At 42.8% G+C, this 19,660-nt stretch overlaps 1 protein-coding gene across 3 annotated transcripts in view; it reads left to right on the top strand.

The window, feature by feature from the left end:
• The first annotated feature begins 607 nt into the window (after nucleotides 1-607).
• Nucleotides 608-19,660, top strand: part of LOC117412563 (protein TASOR-like) — a 53,754-nt gene continuing 34,701 nt past the window's right edge. For all 3 annotated transcript variants that reach the window (XM_058988907.1, XM_058988906.1, XM_034021037.3), the window contains exons 1-7: nucleotides 608-1,057; nucleotides 7,536-7,681; nucleotides 7,774-7,866; nucleotides 10,407-10,479; nucleotides 12,693-12,784; nucleotides 12,949-13,083; nucleotides 19,159-19,289. In XM_058988907.1, the coding sequence (XP_058844890.1) occupies nucleotides 739-1,057; nucleotides 7,536-7,681; nucleotides 7,774-7,866; nucleotides 10,407-10,479; nucleotides 12,693-12,784; nucleotides 12,949-13,083; nucleotides 19,159-19,289 (989 nt within the window). In that variant the 5' untranslated portion in view covers nucleotides 608-738. The remainder of the gene's footprint in view (nucleotides 1,058-7,535; nucleotides 7,682-7,773; nucleotides 7,867-10,406; nucleotides 10,480-12,692; nucleotides 12,785-12,948; nucleotides 13,084-19,158; nucleotides 19,290-19,660) is intronic.

Below are 19,660 nucleotides of genomic sequence, written 5' to 3'. Positions count from 1 at the left end.
ATACATCCACGCTGTCTGTCCATACATCCACACTGTCTGTCCATAAATCCACACTGTCTGTCCATAAATCCACACTGTCTGTCCATACATCCACGCTGTCTGTCCATACATCCACGCTGTCTGTCCATACATCCACACTGTCTGTCCATACATCCACGCTGTCTGTCCATACATCCACACTGTCTTGACATTCATTTGTATTTGATACAATTAAAAACATTTCTTGATGTGCATTTCCCATGAAGTGTTGCTGCTGATAGCAGCTCAGAATGTCACTGCTTAGAACTGCCGCAATCCTCAGAGACGTTCACCACAAGGACAGAAGATTCTCAATGCTGACCGGGTCTGATTACTCTGAGTTCAGTGATGGAGTGCTGAGATAGCTGGGGTGGGATACAGCAGCTGGTTAAAGCAAACTCTTAACAAGGGCGTCACAAACGTACACACACATCCTGGTGTAAAACGTATTCAAAAGGGTGTTTTATTATAAACAAAATGAAGCACATTGTAGTGTCAGCGGAGTCCAGAGGACTGAACACATCTTACAGTACAGGAACGTGCGCTGCCGACTGCAGGGGGCGCGCGCAGAGTTCTCATAAAACAGCGCCGAGGCGCCACAGAGTTCAGCAGAACTCTGGAGAAGTGCGTCAGAGAAGAGGTATGGCGGTGGCTAGCTGAGGCTGAGAAACACTGACCCAGAAGCACAGAGCGATTAAAGACTGTTCTTCTCCCACGAAAATGGCTAGCAGCAACCAGAATGTAGGACAGGAGACTAAAGCGGACGGGAGGAGCCGCGGAGGCAGCGTATCTATTGAGAATAGTGATGTTCCGAGGCATTTAATGCCAGGCTCGGCTCTCGCATCCAAACAAGATGGCGAACAGGCTGTATGTGAAGCAGGACTCGTGCTGCTAGCAGGGCAAGAAGATGCAGAGCGGCGCAGGAGCAGCATGTCGGACCTGAAGACGAGTGATAATGGCTCCGCGGCGTTTGAAAAGGCTGCGCTAGAACAGCCAAGGAGAAGCTTTCACATTCCCCGGAAGAACAAAGAAAAGAAAGGTTGTTCATCATTCGCTCTTGCTAAAAGAAGCTGTATTCTGTCCTAATTTATCTCATAGTTGGTCTGCTGTATGTATTATAAGGTGAACCCGGCTGATGGTAGAACGTTTGTTTTTTTTGGTTGATCCAATGCAGAGGTTAGTTTATTTTAAAACCGTATACAGCAGCAGCATCGATCCCGTTCAAAACAAATGCAGGTAAACTGGTGAACATCAACACTCATTCAACACGTGAAGAGGGTGCCTTATCCTTATCGTCGTGTTGTCTTGAGAAGAGTTCAGCGTGGGCCGTCTCTGGACTATCGCGTTTCCCGTATATTCCCCAAATAGAAACCTGTTGATCCAGCAGCTTTTGTTACTGGAATTATAAAATAGGTTTCCCCAGTAAAGTCTTGCGTTCTGGTCTTGTGCTTTTTGGTAGGTTGTTGACCACACACATCGTCCATTGTCCTTTTGGGTTTTCTTGGTGGTTTCTGGTTCAAATTAATGCTTCTATTGCATTTTTTTCATAACCCAGATTTTTTGTGGGCCAGTAATTGGTAGCTAGAGCTGTTGCCACACAGTTCTAATGCAGAACTTGGCCCCCTCTTTCACGTTGTGGTTGGTCCATGCCATCCTAATGGAAAGGTAGTAGGTTAAGAGGAATCCTCATGGAATGGCTAGTCCATTGGTCATGGAGTGCCGCTGCTATATCGGTTGTGTTATCGGTCAAGGACTTGTAGTAGCTTATGTAAGAATTCCAGAAATTCAAATACATTGTGCCCAAGTGTCAAAGGTGTAGTTAGGGTTTTTATTTGTATTACCCCTCCCCCAGAAATATTTGAAATCAATCTAAGACCGGTTTACTGCTTGGTTAGGGGATCGCTTCAGAATGTAGGCATTTTTATCTCAAGAAAAGGAACATCATGTACGGTCTATTTTAATTCAATTTGAAGTAAATTATTTTCCAAGTGATTCTGATCAAAAGAGCAATACAGTTAATGCACTGTAGGGGGCGACATATGGTACTGCAAAGCTCCACCCCTTTGGATCCCTTCATTTCACGATTTGTCGTTAGCTACTTAATGTTCGAGATTCGTTTTTCAAAATAGCAGACACAATTAAAAGGCAGTATATTTATTTTTGAATTTGTATTCAAGTAATATTTGAATGCAAAGTCAGATATACATGTTCAGGTTTTCCTTGGGCGTTATCAGACTTGTGCGGTTGTGTTGGAAAGGTGCGAGGTGAGTGTTGGTGCTCCTGATAGGGAACCCTGAGTGGTTGAATGGTGCATCACTTTCAATCATTTTGATGTCCAGAATTAATTGAAGACAAATGTGTAAATGTTTGGTCATCAAGTTTCATAAACACTATGCAGTACTGCAGAGATCTAATACCAGTCGGTTATCATGGAACAAGAGACTGTACATACACACTTTAAATACACCACCAATCCATTTATTTAATTGAAATATGAATGACTCTGCAGGTTCATAAAGAACACAATTTCCAACATCTGTCCCTACAAGCAATAAACTTACATTAACACACACATGCATACTACACTACTTGTTAAATTATTTTCTTGCAGTAAACAGGTTAAGAAACCTACTGCCTAAATCTGTTCTCTTAAATTTTCATTAGTAAAATCTTCAGCCCCTGGCTCTAAGATATTATGCCTGGACACGTGCTGTAATTCCTGGTGTTCTGTCCAGTATTCTTGGTCACTGGCTGTATAGAATTGATCAAACCCCTTGCCACTCTGGAATAACCCTTTTGTATTTCTCATGGTCCATTAGCATTGTTAAGTTATTTGGCCTTGTGAGGTCGATTTGCGTTCCTTTTGTAATGTTTGTGTGTAAATTTGCTTTTAAAGCCAGTTCAAAATAAATTAACTGTACGGTATAAAGGCCATGTTGCTATTTTGAATAGCAACGCAGTAATAAATCGGAGCATGCTCTTTGGATGGTAACTGGTGATTTTGAAAGCCGACAGGGTCGTTTTGAATTGTGCCCCAAAAGATCTCTGTTGCGCCCCCTAGAGGTAACAATAAGAATTTGTTCTCTTTCTTGAATTTTAGATTAATCCTATCACAGTGGTACTTGGCTCTGGCCCTCGAGATCAATTCCAGTCCTTGTCTTTATTCCAACCAGGTCTTAAATTAGTTAATTGACTCTTAGCAGCTTCAATTAGCTACATTAGGACCTGCTTGGAGTTAAAACCTGGACTGGATTAAGAACCACTGAATGAAGTTCAATCAAAATCTACATGCACAAAAAATAAAACTGGCAAATATCCTACTTCATGGAATCAAGATGGATGCAATTCAAGATTCAATATGGTGAATTATGGATACCATATTTTTAAAATAAATTAAATACAAGTAAATGCCAGACCATCCTGGAAATTTGACACCCTAAAACAAAGTATTTTCAATTAAATATATTGAAACGTTTCTGTAGAAGCAGTTCTGTATTGCATGGGTTTATTGCTAATATTGATAGCTTTTGTAAGGTGTAAATATTTCAATATAGTCTGAAGAAAAAGCAGTTTGTGTGTAGCGTTGAGTAGGTGCTACATTTTGTTTGCTGAAGTGTTTAGTGTTGTCCTCCTAGGGGGTGTGCACAGTGTATAAACTGTGTCAACTCAGCTCTTACTGTCTGCATAAAGTATACAGGAAAATCACAAGCACGTCGCACACAGGTGCAGGTGTTGCAGTAAAACGTGCCAAGTAGGGGTGTTTATCGTTTAGAGTTTAAACGTTCGCAAAGTGTGTTGCTGGATATTCCCCTCCCAGCGTCCAGCGTGCTGCTTTGCTGGATATTCACCTCCCAGTGTCCAGTGTGCTTTGTTGCTGGATATTCCCCTCCCAGTGTCCAGCGTGCTTTGCTGCTGGATATTCCCCTCCCAGTGTCCAGCGTGCTTTTGTTGCTGGATATTCCCCTCCCAGTGTCCAGCGTGCTTTGCTGCTGGATATTCCCCTCCCAGTGTCCAGCGTGCTTTGTTGCTGGATATTCCCCTCCCAGTGTCCAGGGTGCTTTGCTGGTGGATATTCCCCTCCCAGTGTCCAGGGTGCTTTGCTGGTGGATATTCCCCTCCCAGTGTCCTGGGTGCTTTGCTGGTGGATATTCCCCTCCCAGTGTCCTGGGTGCTTTGCTGGTGGATATTCACCTTCCACTGTCCAGCGTGCTTTTGCTGACGTGATTAGCAATGTCATCTTCGGGAGCTCGAAATAAGTGAAGCCCTGTCTGGGCATATTGTGATAAAAAGGGAGAGCAAAAAGTAAACTGTATAGTGCTCTGCAGAGCTTAGTTACACTGGCAGTACAGGAGCAATGTGAAAGCATATGAAAATAAAGCATCGTGTACATACGCTTTGTGCTTCTATTGCTGCTTCTGGATCGAGTGTGGAGGAGGTGGGGGCAGACAAACAGCAATGCAAGCGTATGCTTGCAGTACAGGAAATGCCATTGAAGAGCATCTCCACCCTCATGAAGTTGAAACTGCTGCTCATCCAGCTCTCATCAGTACTGCTTTAGACCTGAGACACAAACTGAAGTACTTTATAAAAGTAGTATTTCTTGATGTGATCTATTATTATTATTATTATTATTTATTTCTTAGCAGACGCCCTTATCCAGGGCGACTTACAATCGTAAGCAAATACATTTCAAGTGTTACAAAACAAGTAATACAATAAGAGCAAGAAATACAATAACTTTTGTTCAAGCAAAGTACAAGTGTGACAAACCACAATTCAATAATACAGCAGATAATAGTAATAGTAATAATAATAGTGATCAAGATGCAAAGAAATGCATAAGAGTCCTTTTCTTCAGATATCAGTTTATTTTATTCAGTTTATATGTGCAGTTTAATTCTGGAAACAAAAAGAATGCTCCAAGCAAAACAGTACAGCTCACACTTTCATATGCAATCTGCACGGAGCAAAACTTAAGTTCAGAACAAAATAATATTATAATATTGTAGGTTTGATCCTCCAGGACTCCGATCGACAAGTCTGCAGTACTAGTCTTAATGAAAGAGAAATGTGAGCTGAGCTGAGTGCACCTTGATTAAGTTTCCTTCCTTCTCTTTGTGGGTTCAATCACCCTGGGCACCCTGTGAAGGGTCTCGTGTACGTGTCATAAAGAAAACTGGTTCTAGCTCACATTGCCTAAGATGGTGTTATCTTGGTGTGGCCTTGTGCTTAACCTATGTTATCTCTTGAACTGTTCCTCCAGCAATGTGCTGTTGTGTTTATTCCATCAGTCAGACGGTAGTCATCAGTGCAATTAAATGCAATCTTGCATTACCAGTTACTATACCTCCTGATAATCTCCTTTTAAAACTAACAGAGTGTACAAACCTGTGAACACGTGTAACTTCTATTGCATTCAAACTTCTTTCCATGTTATCCAACACAAATGATTCAGATTGTTTAATTATCAAGTGTGTTGTGCCTGTGTTAAACACAGCTTAGAAGAAATCTACCACGAAACAAAAGTTAAGCAACCTGAATCGACCAACTCGAGGTGCTTGAGTTCCTAAATTGCTTACATTTTGTGTTTTTTGGTCAGAATGATTAGACTGCATACAGTGTCTAATAATGCAATTAATGCTCACCCTGTAGTCAAACAGGCCATTATCATACCCCAGATGCTATTATTTTTTCATATTGCTTCACTGTTTTTATAGATTTATTTAAAGACATATGATGCTGTAATTTATAAAAAGCTATTTGTTTAAAAAGAAGTAATATCACTTTGTCAGTGTTTATTTTTTATTGTTTTAATTCACATTTATGCATTTAATAAATTAAACGGAATCTAGCGTCAAGTTGCTTTACAGAACTTGTTGTTGACGTCCATGTAAATGTAGTCAGCTGTTGCTCTGTGCTATTGCCACACAGCAAACACATAACATGCATGCTGCTGGCTCGATGATTTCCAATGGGAAAACTCGGCCATGATGGCGTTGTGCACATGCAGGTGCTTGTTGCTAAAAACACTTCTCTTACCTGCTGCAGTTTCATTGCATTACCAACCTTTATGTCTTTGCCCGTCTCAGATTTATAGCGATGTTCTGTAAGCTAAAGCTTTCATATGTTTTGTGTTTTGGCCTTCTCCTAAGAGTGTCTGCATTAAAACATTTGTTTTTTTGCCATTGGAGAAGAATTGCTGTTTAAAACTACATCATGATTAATGTAGTGAGGCTTTAGATGTGTCTGCCAGAAGCATATCTAATACAAAAAAAAACATTTTTAAACAATTTGGACAGTGTCTAAGTCTGTGGTTTGGTGCTGGGATGATGAAATGAACATTGAAGCTGGACAAAATTTACAAAAAACCCTTTCATACTGGCATGATCTACCCGGGCAGGACCTGGTGTCATGCTGGTAGGGTACGCGATTTCACACTGCTTTTGATAAAGCAAGGTTGAGCTGGGTGACAGACGCAAGTACACAATGTGCGTATCAATGACCCGGAAGCAGCTTGTTACCAACGCTTCCATCCAAGCTTCTCTGGATTGAACCATCGGCCCAAATGTTGATTAAAGCAAATGCTTCTTCATCCCTGCTGCAATCTGGCCCATGGTGTTTCTCAATCAACGAAATATGGCAAAACAGAGACGTTCCTCGTGGAAGTGAAACCTTCACGCAGGCATGTCTGTTTGTTATTGCGTCGGCTCACGAACGGCCGTCAAGCATTTTGTTTCGCTCAACCCGGGTCAAAGTGTGTCAACCCACATCCTGAAGTGGGTCGCTGGGACCCGGGTTAACTCGGGTCTGACCTAGGTATGTGGTTTCACACAAAACCGGGATTGGGACCCGGGTTAGCCAGGACCTGGGTCAGAGTGCCAGTGTGAAAGGGGTACTGCCCCCCCATCTGCAGGGCATGCCGAATTCCTCAGCAAGGGTATTCTTTAATGCAGGTGCCAGTCCATAGAACTGCACTGATTTCCAGTAGCAGCAGATTTAATGAAGGCTACCTCTTTAAGTAGGTCATGTAATGGTAGTTGGTATACATGCAGTTCTGGGACCGATCGATTGTGAACATGTTCTTGTGGTCCCCTGGACTTAAGGCAGTGTCCTAATAAGGGCATGAAGTCTACATTTTCACCTTTATTTCTGCAATGTCTACATTTCAATAATAAAAGCCCAACAACATCAATACACATTTCATGCCCGGTCCTGTACAGTACTGAAATCTTCAAGGGTGTCTCTGAATATAGACAGATCACATACAATTCATTTTGTGTGACTTCTTTTGTGCTGGGGAAAAAAAACTTATTTCCTGGTCTCCAGCTCCATATAAAGAACAGATCAACCTTGTCAGTTCCTTTCAATTCAGGTCTAATGAGCTTCAAGCTCTGTTAGGACTAGCTCTTGCTTCAGACCATTGGTCAGCCCCTACAGTGGTCTGAAAGGGGGATTCCAGTGTAATTAAGAGCTTGTCCTGCAGATGCTTGTGTCTGAAATGAGTATTTGTTTTGCAGCGCTGTTTCAGTTCATGTCTCTGGACTCTCGGGAGTTTAAAGAGATTCTGAAGATTATGAGCTCCTCCTACCTCGACCCGTCTTCAGGAAGCACCTTTTCTTATAAGAAGGCCAGCCTGATCCACAGCGAGCTGCTGGAGAAGGAGGTCGGCATACAAAATATTTACATTTGATTTTTTTTGCATTTCTGATTCAACTGTATGCTGACTGGCTGTGCGTTTTTGTTTTTCTTCTACAGTTTATTGAAAAGAGACGAGAGTTGAAACAGGACGGGCGGACAGAGAAGGAGCTTGAGGAGTCCTATGCTTTTTTGCTGGCTGATCCTACAAAGGTGGGCTCTTTGATTTCACAGTAAATTAAAAAATACGTCTCCAAGACAGTTGCCTTTTACTTCCGTTAAAGCTCCATAGTTTGTTCCACATCATGGAATGCGATCGTAAAAATGGATACTTCGTTTTTAAGGTAAACAAATCCTGCAGTGCTAAGTTTACACCAACCCAACTATAAAGGAAGACTGTCCAGGATACACTTGTCATTGACTTGACAGGCTTGCTTCTGATTTATTGATGCACCTTTCTTAAAGGTGGAGTCAATCAGAACTATTTATCTTGGATATAAACACTGAAGGAGCCAGGTCCCAGGTTTAAATAAAGTTAAATAAAAAATTAGTGCAAAAGCCTAGTAAATGAAGCCCCCTCTTCCCTGGCTGGGTCAGTGAACTTTACTGCCCATCCACAGTGGTAGTGTCTTTTATCTTCTCACTGAAGAACTTTAAGAGGCCAAATCGTGTTGGGAGAAAATTACATATACTGTCCCCTACAGCAAGTACTGGGACAGAGGAATACATTGGCAGTGACCGTTCGAGAAATATTAAAGAACAAGGCTCCCCATGTTGAGTGGTTTTATGCAGCAGTTCCAGTACTTGTTACTCCTGACCAGTGTAGAGACCCACATATTCAGTTTGTGTTCATTTTTTTCTTTAGTCATCACCAATGATTTTATACCCAACTCCCGCGCTGACTCAACGGTGGCAGACACACGTGTCCTGCCAAACCGTCTTTTTTTCGCGCTGCAGATCTACAGCGAAGCCACCAGACCCATAATGCCGGAGGACAACACAGATCTGAGTGGCTTCTACAGCAGACCCGCAGGCACCTATCGGCCACAGGAGTCGCTGGTGCGTGGTGAACCGAGGATTGCCCTGCCGACCTGAACCCTCCCCACCCGGGCGGCGCTCAGCCAATTGTGCGCCGCCTCCTGGGAACTCCCGGCCACGATCGGCGATGGAATAACTTGGACTTGAACCAGCGATCTCCAGGCTATAGGGCGCATCCTGCACTCCCAAGTGGAGCGCCTTTTATTTGATGCGCCACTCGGGAGTCACATTCCGTTTTAATTGGGTCATTTTATTATAATGTATAAAGTTACAGCAATAGTTACTGCCCACCATACAAATTACAAATGCACAAATAAAATGTAACTTTGTGTGTTTTCTTTTCACCGTGTTTAATACACTGTCCCTGCATTACAATACAAGACATTTAGTAGGGGGATTAGAATCTATTTTCCAGTTAATCCCACAGGTTATGTCAGTATGTATGTATGTATGTATGTATGTATGTATGTGATCTTAAATAGAATCGTTATAGAAGAATGTAAGAGTAGTCAAAGACACTGACATGACCAGGTCAATTTATCACAGAAAAATGTCAGTAGCACTCGGATTGAAAGTAAATACAGTTGAATGTCGCATATCCAAACGTCACATTACCTCTCTGATCAATTACTGCCTTGCTAAATAAATAAATATTAAAAGTAGGCTACGAGAGTAATGGAATTGGCAGCAAATGCAGGTTCCGCGATGGAAACAGTGAAAGCGTTCTAGCAGTCAGCCTTTTGGTGCGTTCCCCTTTAAGAGGCGGGCTGTGTGCGTGTCAGTCAGCTGCATGTAGCAGTGACATTTCAATGCACCAATCGAAAGCTTTGTTTTGTGCAACGTGTTTATATGATGGAGCGCACGCTTGCAGATAATGGCAGCTTGTAGCTTTTTAAATGCATTTGAATTAAACAAAGCAAGCTTCATAAACGCAATACTTACCGGCTGTTTATTTAAAATAGCCGAAGCAGTTCAAACCGAGCTGCTTATCGGCTGTTGGCTATGTCAAGAAAGAGCGAAAAGTACCGTGATTGTACCGTGACAGAGATATTAAGAAAGCAGAACCAGGGAGGCAGGGACTTCTAGAGTTAAGAAAGAAGCCATCAGTTGCCGGTTACTGTACATTTACTTTTAAAGCAAAACATTTCTCCATATTTAAAGCAGTTTGCGTGTTTTTGTACACTAACCTATTTATGGATGTGTAAATGCTTTTTCTATAATTGTTTGTAAATCCGACTTTTTCACATATCCGCCTGTACCCCAGTCCACAGCAGGTCGGATATGCAACGTCGTTCTGTACATAGATTTTATTTTTTTTATTTTTGAAGAGCTTTGCAGAAAGTAGCAGCCTTCCAAGTTAACTGCATTCTGAATATACGTACACTGCATTGCTGTTGGCAGCTGCAGTTAAAAAAACAAAACTTGTTTTGCTGCTGGTGAAGAGACAATTCGTGTGGCACAGTGCTGACAAGCTCCATAGTAGCTTCCCCATCCAGCTCTGCAAGCGAGGGAGAGAGTGACTCAAACAGCCCTGTCATTTGGTCCTGTGCTTCTCTCAAGCACATTACCAAAATCATTCACTTGTGGTTTGAAGAAAGGCTATGGAGTTAACCCTGCTGTAACTGTGACATGCTTCTTCTGGTGACCTGGTGACCTGCTCTGTACAAGTAGATTTTGCAAATCTTTTCTAATACGCTTATTTCTGTATGTTGCAGCTCAACTGGATTTGTGAAAAAGGATTAGACATTGGACATTCCAGAGTCACAACACTTGGCAAGCCTTCATTGGGTATGTTTATCTGTGCTGAAACTGTATAATACGTTTTATATAGGCTTCATTCTTTGTGACCGTCGGTTCTTGCAAAAAGGGTGCTAATACATATTTTGTATTCCGGTCACGACAGTAATTGGTGTTCTGTCAGAGATGCCACACTGATGCTTCAACCCTCTAAATGCAAGACCAGTGTGCTAGGCATTCTCAAGACAACAGCATTTTCATCTGAGAGGACAAACCCCTCCAACAGGATTAATCTAGAGTTGAGCAGAAGAATTTAAAATAAAATCCAATGCAGAGCTAACCCTGTAGTCAGGAACCATAGCTACAAGAATGAAGTGCTAGCGAATGGCATTATGCGAGCTATGAGAGACGTCATAAGTGATCCTGTGGTATAAAGGGCCACTGTGAAGAGTTAGCACTGTAAAATACAGTACAGTCTTCTATAGTGCCCTATAGGCTGCAAAGTGAAAGGCCCTATTAAATGAGCATGTCTTAATCCTGGTTTTAAAGATTATGGACAGGTAAACCACAATCTGCAGAGCTTGTAATGGACCTCTTTAAGCAATCAAAACATTAAATCCAAATCTGTTCTCAACAGGAAGCCAGTATAGAGACTATAGAATGGGATTTTTTTTGTTTGCTGGGACACCCAGAAGTACAACTAAATAAATGAGAATTTCAATTCTTGTTGATATTCTGGCTATATTTGTCAAATGACAAAAAGGCAGGTCTAACAATGAAGCGCATATGTGCATCAATGGAAAGCTCACTGCCACCAAGATTTCTTGTTGCCGATCAAAAGCCATCCACAGAGGTGGGGTAGTTTTGAATAAATGACGAGATCCAACCACGAGCAGTCTTGGCAGAATTCTAGTGCTGGACATCCTGGTCTTAAAGTCAACATGACAAGCAGAACTTGGAGACTAATCAGATAGTGAGAAGGAAAAGGAAATCTGGTTCTCCTTGGTGCAGTGCAGCATAGTAACAGATGTCGATGCCATGATCACAATTCATTTATCCAAGAGGCAGCAGATAAAAATGGAACCCTGTGGAGTGCTTGAATTCCACAGCAAGGCATGGCTCATCCTAACAGTGCAGTCTCTGAGGTCTGAGCCCAGACTGAAACATCACAAAGATACATTCACCTAGGCATGGATATTCACTAGACATGCAAATGAATTGCACCACACAGGTGAACCAAAAAAGACAAATACCAGAAGCACCTCCCACCTGTACAGAGTACCCTGCTTTCTGTTTTCAATGGAATTGTCATTAATGCTGATGCTGAGTTGAGCTGACTGTGAAACCTGTGCCCTATTGATGATCCATCGCTAATGTAGTAGTTATTGATCTAGCCCCTAGATTAGAGGCAGCTCTGCCCTGTCAATTCCATACACACAAGCTATAATATACATGGACAATAATATATCTTTATCTACATCTATATATGCAATAGAAGCCAAATCTTTATTTAGAGAATGTCTGTGTTAACTGTAGCCACCTGTCACTCCCCCTCAAACTCGATTAACTCAGAGCCTTCAGATTACTTCAGCGCGTCTCCTAACAGCACTCTGTGAATGACCTGCAGATGTGAGCTCTGCTGGTAGCCCCTCCCTGGTCTCCTTCCAGAGCAGGTGCATGTACACTGCCTGTGAAGGGCTGCTGATTTCTGCATGCTGTACCTGCCTGAAACAACAAGAGCTGTCACACTGTGTCACTGCTGGCACTCACCTGTAAGGGTGACCTGGTGTGTCTCTCTCTCTGTGCTGTGCTGTTTACAGATCTGTCAGATGATCAGGGCTGGTACTTCTAGGACAGCTTGCATTTCCAGATCCAGTATGTGATTAACTGCAGGGACACCAGGGACTGTTTTGAGAATTGTTCTAAGTTGCTGTTTGTGTATAACTGGGCATTGCATGTCATACATCGATTCCCCCTTTGGGAATGAAATCCCACATGAAGAGGTTATTGTCGAAGGTGCGTACAGCATGTCCTATTGAACACATCAGATTCTAGAGATATAGAGAGGTGTCTGTCTGTCTGTATATCCGTCCACCTCTAGCTCTTACTGCTATCTCTAGCTGGGGAGCCGCTTATCCAATTATCATCAAACTTGCTATTAACAATATTTAGCATAAATGATCAGATTGTAGTTTAATTTGTCAGGTGTACAGTTGGATATTGAGTTGAGAAATTGATTATTAAATTATAATTTTTTTTAATAGGTGTTTATCTGTCCAAGCATGCTGATCTGCTACAGATGAATCCCTTTGATGTCGGAGCAACTGGAGAAATAATCATATTTAAAGTTATGAAGGTAATATAATTAATGTTTCAGATTTTCCAGAGCACTAATTGTGGTGTTGCCTGCAGCATTTTCCTTTCAATTATGGATTGATGTAAAACTTCTATATTTACCAAACTGCTTTTGATATGTTTTTATATCTTCTATATACCATTCAATTTATTTTTATTTTTTAGGGAAGAATTAAGAGCATATATGAAAACATGTCGAAAAACATCCTGGATCCAACCCCAAAGTTTGATTGTCACGTTTCCAAAAATTCTTCACGGGTCACGACGCTGTGGTCCTACAGAGCGTTTGAGCTCACACAGGTAGAGATTTCACAAAGCTGTTATTGAAGAGATTTCTAGTGGAGGTACACAGTGTCGTCAAGGAGAAACAAAGCGTAAGGAAATCCCATTGGCACATAAGTCATTAAGCCTGTATCTTGGGAGCTGTTAGACTGAGTTTGATTAAACTTTGCATGAACATTCATTCAGAAAGTACCAGGACATTACTGATTGTTATATTGCATTGATATCCTCTACCAGCTATACACTACAAGAAGTTATTCCACATGCTGGGAATGTAGCTCAGGGTGACCTTTCACTGTTCTGACAGCTGATTGGCTATATCTTGGGGATCAATCCATAATCAATTCATATTGCAGTACTAAAATAAAAATGTCTATGTAAGATTTCTTGTTGAAACATCTGTCCGAAACTGCATGGACACTTTGTAACAATGTGACAAGCTAGATGCATTGAATGTGTGAAATGAGCCCTGATGGGATGAAAGTGTTTCCATCTGGTGGAAGCCACAGTCATGAACCAGGGTCTCGTTTCTAATCATCTGACCTGCTTCTACATGCAAATATAGCCTTATACTGTAGTGCTTATGCAAATGTCCCTATCAAGTACGAAATACTTAATGGGTATTTAACCTTAAAGACTGTGATAACCTGAATAGATATATCAAAGCTGCACACAGTGCCTGTGATGCAGTCACGCCGCCTCCAAGGGCATAAAAGATTGCTGACACAAACCATAGTCATCGTTTTTCCTTTCACCGACCTGAAGCAGGAGAGAGATCTACAAACAGATGTATCACACTTTGTATCTGATTTTATTGCTTGTGTATTACATTTTTTTTAGATTTATTCGTGTGCTTGTAGTAATTTTACTTGCACGTATTGTGCACTCAGCCGTGGTTTTTGTTTAAGTCCCTTAGCGACTTTGTGCCCCGTATGAAGCCGGCAGCTCTGCTGCCCCTTCCCTGGGATCGAACACCTTAAGTCAGCTACTTGTGTTCGCTCTTAAGCTGCTAGCTTATATTAAAATAACGTAATTGTTTGGTTACTGTATTATGTGAGAAACATTTTTCTCTGTGTATTTTCTATTTTTCTTTTTTTCACAGAAATAGTAACGCGGCTGCTGGGTTCAGCTGTCCTACGTTAGACTGAGACGCACGCTTCGGGTCAAGCTGCTTGCAGTTTTTCCCACGGTGTCTTGTTGCCACATTAAGATCTGTTTGCAGAATTAATGTGAAGACTGTTAGGGCTCTAGGAGTAGGCTTTCCTCAGTTTTAGAGCTGTTGGTTAGTGAAGAGCGTTATAGGTGGGCATTCCTATATCACTTCCACTCCCGTCCCCGCCGGTACTTTGTACAACGAACGAGGTTACCCCTTGCCGATTCACTGGCAGTCGCTACCATACCGTTTTGTGCACCGTACCATGACCTGTGCACTGTATTGTTGGCACCTTACAGTTTGCACCGTGCATTGTGCAAGTACCATACAGTGTGTGCCACTGCCTGTTTGGGTCCTGAGCATGTTCAGGAGGCACTGTCCAACTGCAACTCCTGAGTTCTGTGCATCTTTTTCTAAGCGCACGCTGAAGAAGTGAGGGTCTCCCAGCTCTGTAGAGCGATCTTTGTCCATTCCACCTGGACAAAGCTCCCCTCCATCCTCGGCTCAGAAAGAGGGTTATTTCCTCCCCTGAGGGCTCTGTGCCAAGGGAGAGCAGGAGAACTTCATGTAGGAGACCTTTCGTGGTCGTCTTCTCCCTCTCCTCCTCCGGCTTCCCCTCCTAAGAAGAGAAAGAGCCACCGGTCTCAGATCAGAGAGCTCTGAGCAGCTGGATAAGCTCTGGGAGGCGGTCTCCCAACAGGGCACTGCTCCACCTGCTCCCTGTGTGCCTTTAGAGCAACAGAGTAGCGCACAGGATGGCAGCAAGAAGATCTGCTGTCTATCACTGCCTCGGAGGAGATGGCCAATTAAGAGTTCCCCGCTGAGGGAGACTCCGATAGCGCAACACCAGTAGCGCATTTGTTATTATCACCTTGGAAACCTGGGTGCTCAGTACTACACAATTCAGTCATTTTCCTCCTCCCTTTTGTGGCGTGACTACAACGTTAGTCACGGACCCACGAGATGCAGTGGTGTTGTCTCAGGAGGTGACAGCCCTGCTACAAAAGCGGGCTATGTGCGCAGTTCAATCTCTTCATTGGGAAAAAGGGTTTTACTCCAGGGACTTCCTGGTGCCCAAGCAGGATGGTGGCCTCAGATCAGTCCTCGACCTCAGACAGGTCAACTTGTATCTAAGTCGACTGAGGTTCAAAATGTTGACAGTGCAACAGCTATTGCAGTCAATAAGGCCAGACGACTGGTTCACCACGGAGGACTTGAAAGATGATTATTTTCACATCCCCATAAGACCAGGGCGCGGGACGTACCTGAGGTTCACTTTTCCAAAGGACAGCGTACAAGTTTCAGGTACTGCCATTTGGCCTCTCTAGGTCCCTGTGCCTTTTCAAAGTGCATGAAGCTATTCTGGCCCCCTTTTGAGACTTAACTGGACGACTGGCTCATTTCTGCTCAGTGCAGGCAGTGGATTACATAGAACTCATCACCAACCAGCTACATCAGTTGGGCCTGTCGGTGAATCAGGCAAAGAGCCAGCTCACACCCTCGCAGACAGCCTCCTTTTTGGGAGTGTGCCTGGATTCTAGGTCCATGCTGTCCACTCTGTTGGAGGACAGAGTGCAGCGAATTGCCGCTTGTCTGAAGCTTTTTCAGCTCAACAAAAAGCTCACACTAGTGACATTTCTGAGGCTTATGGACTTGATGGCAGCATCTTCCCAGACCCTTCCTTTGGGTCTTCTGCACATGCATTCTCTCCAAGCCTGGTTCAACAGCAGGGTTTTTCAGCCCGCATTGAGCCCAGGCTGCCTTTTGAGAGTGTCTCTGCACTATCTGCAGGCGATATCCTTGTGGACACAGCCCACTCACCTGCGCTTAGGCGTAGCGCTGGGCAGCGTCGCCAGAAGGGAGGTTGTCACCACAGATGCGTCCAGCCATGGCTGAGGCGCTGTGTGGAATGGCAGAGGAGCTCAAGGACTATGGAAACCCCCATGGCAGGGTCTCCAAATAAATATTTTGGAGCTGCAGGCAGTGTTTCTAGCCTTGCAGCATTGTATACAGGAGGTTCAGGGGAGACAATTGCTTGTCTGGACGGACAACACTACCGTTATGGCTAATGTAAACCACCACGGCGGCCATGCGGGGGCCCCCAGTCTCCATCGCGTAGCCCGCGAGCTGTTGCTTTGGGTGCACAATCACCTCCTCTTGCTGTGAGCAGTACATCTACCTGGGGTGACAAATTGAGTGGGGACTTCCTTTCAAGGGGAGTCCCCAGTGCCACAGAATGGAGCTTCACCGGGAGGTCGTGAGCCTTATTAGGCAACTGTTCGGGAAAGCACTGGTGGACCTTTTTTTGCCTTCCAAGAAGCAACCCATTGTTCCCTCTGGTTCCCCATAACAGGAGCCGGAGACCCACTGGCAATAGATGCCTTGGCACGCCAGTGGCTGAGGCAGCTGCTGTATGTCTTTCTGCCATGTGCCTTGCTGCCGCAGTGCCTGGAAAACATCAGGCACTATTGGGCCAGGGTGCTATTAGTAGCCCCTTTATTAGCCCAGGAGACTATGGTTTTAACCCTGACAGCTCCTGAGCGGCAAGCCATGGAGCTTACCGAAACGCAGCGACCTGCTCAGTCACGCGCAGGGGGATATTGTGGCATCCCGACCCATCGAGCCTGCAGCTCTGGGTCTGGCCCCTGAGGGTTTTAACCCAACGACTTGTCCCATGGCAGTTATACTGCAATTTTTACAGGACCTATTTGGCAAGGGGAAATCAGCTCAAGGCTTTTCATCCGCCTCCTTTCTAGTCTGATAGATCTAGTCTAGATCTGATCTAGTCTGATAGAGCGGCAGCTCCATGCGTTTTGTCCGGTGCGGACACTAGAATATTATGTGGACAGACCCTCGGAGTTGGAGGCAGTCTGAACAGTTTTTTGTCTTATGGGGCTGTCAAGATGGATTACAGACAGTCAGGATGGCCTATGAGCAAGCCAACTTGCCCCTGCCAGAAAAGCTCACTGCCCATTCCACCATGGACATGTGCAATGCAGCAGTGTGGGCTACTCTCCATACTTCTACGCGGTTCTATCGGCTGAATGTCGTGGATCCACAAAACCCTGGTTTTGAAATGGAAGTATAAACATAGATGTGCGTTCTCCCTCATTTTTTTTTAGCCGTAGCTACTTGTACTGGTAACGTGCAAGGTAGCCTTTACTTAGCCTTATGGCATTCTGGCTGGTCTGCAATATTGCCTTGCGACCAGCTTTGGCATTTCTACCCATTAGTTAATGGTTACATTTCGGTATCGTTCGGTTATTATCATAACCCTGGTTCTCTTAAATAGAAATGTAACCATTAACCTTCAAGTTTTTATTGCAGCGGTCTTGAAGGAAAAGCAATGACAATGTTTATGTCGGCAGTCTTTTATGCCCTTGGGGGCGGACGTGATTGCATCACAGGTACTGCGTGCAGCTTTGATGCCCATTAGGTAATGGTTACATTTCTGTTTCAGGGAACCTGGGTTATGATAATAACCTAACTATACCTCTTTTGCAGTTAACTTCTGCGATTAACGCGTAAATGTTTTTAGAGATTATTTATTTTAACGCACGTTAATCGCATTGCTGTGTCTTGAGCCTTTCGGCACACCGTACTTCAGTCTGCGGCAGCATTGTATTGAGTGTCTGAGTGCAGTTATTGTTTTAAATAGAAAGTTAGTCACTGAACCGCTTAATGGAGCAAAGCAGTAAAAATGAATGAGATTTTTGACGGGCTCACTGGACAGAAAGACGCTTACTTGTCTACTGTCAAAGTGAGTTCCAGTATCAAACACAAGTACATCTAGTCTGCTGCGTGCTGAAAACGCCTTCATCTCTCAAAATACACTAGCAGCTCTTTTGTTACAGACAATAACAACAACAAATTCAACCCACCAGTTCTGACAGAAATGCAGGATCGCTGCAAGCCCATATCAAGCAAAGTATGATCATGATAATAAATGAGTTAGGCTGCCTTGCTCTTTTTTGGGGTTTTTTTGCGCGCGTAGTATGTAAAGCCTAATAATTGTTATTTTGCAGTTTTTGGATATGATGACTTTTTTTTTGTACTCTTCACAATTAACAGTTAATTTCCTAGAAGTGCTACTATAGCTACATATTTATAATTTTATTAAAAAACAACAAATTTCAGTTCACAATCACATTTAAAAATAGATATCCTATGTATTTCATGTTTTCTGATGTCTGTATGCTGCTGATCAAGCTTGAACCGCACATTTTATTGTGTTGGTTGTATTTGTAATTTCTAAATTATTGCATTTTTGTTGTGGTCTCAATGGGTAAATTTCCTGGTTAAATAAATACATAAATACATTTTAAACAATTTTATTTACAGTTAAGGATAATAAAAACAATAGCATCAGTAATAAAACAAATTTAAATTCAGTGGATGTAGTAATTGTAACAATTTAATATGCGATTAAAAAACGTGATTAACTAGATTAATTTTTTTTAATCGTGAGATTAATCGCAATTTTAATTTTTTTTCACTGGACAGCCCTAGACTTTTTTTTTTTTTTAATTTGGTCTTTTAGCTTTAGATTTGACTGTTCTTTTTCGAGTCTTTTATTAGAAACATTAACCACCGTCAACTTGAGGAACCTCGAGGGAAGTCGCTGTGTACTGCGGGAATCGGACAGTGCGGGTAAATGACAAGAATGGCAAACATGTGAACCATTGAAATGGATAAACTCGCTACTAGATTCAGTGATAGGGACCGGGAACAGAATTCATTGACATGAAAGCAGGCGGGATGCATAACCTGATATCAAACACAAATCACTGGTCAAAGTTGATTTATTAGCAAGGATATGTGAATAGAAATATAACAGTCCTGCTTTCTACTAACAGATACTGCAGGAGTACGTACAACCCAGCACAGGGAGAATATCATACTTTACTCACACATCCTGTTTACTTTGCTTTTATTTCTAGACCTACTTCTATGAGTATGTCTTTGATGACATTAAGAAGCGCCCCAGGCACGTGTGTCCCTATGCTGTGGTGTCATTCATGTGCCAAGACAAGGGCAGTGCACCAGTGCCAAAGCCATCGCCTCCGCCAATGTAAGTACACAATTACATGGAGCCACTCTACAAATTACATACAAGACCATGCCCCATTTTGCAATGTAATACCAGGAAGAACCCAATGTAATAAACCTACATTACTGACTGAGACTGTACAGACACACATTTAAACATAAAAATTCTCATAAAGAAATGCCTAACCATTTCATTTGGCGATTTTGCTTTTAAACGGGAGGACGTTACTAAAAGACTTCCTAGCTCTAGTGGACATCTGGGGGTTACTCGGACTCTATGTCAATCACTTGGGTCAAACTGTTTTGTTGTTGGGGAAACCCCTGAAACACGCTTTTAAAATGATATTGTCATATTTGTCCACACTTGGAAAAGCAAATTACATCCTACGTTTA

The sequence above is a fragment of the Acipenser ruthenus genome, chromosome 16 (genome assembly GCF_902713425.1).
Source record: "Acipenser ruthenus chromosome 16, fAciRut3.2 maternal haplotype, whole genome shotgun sequence".
In the NCBI taxonomy this organism is placed as follows: Eukaryota; Metazoa; Chordata; class Actinopteri; order Acipenseriformes; family Acipenseridae; genus Acipenser; species Acipenser ruthenus.
The sequence above is the reverse complement of the archived record's forward strand: the minus strand, read 5'-3'. Positions and strand labels throughout refer to the sequence as shown.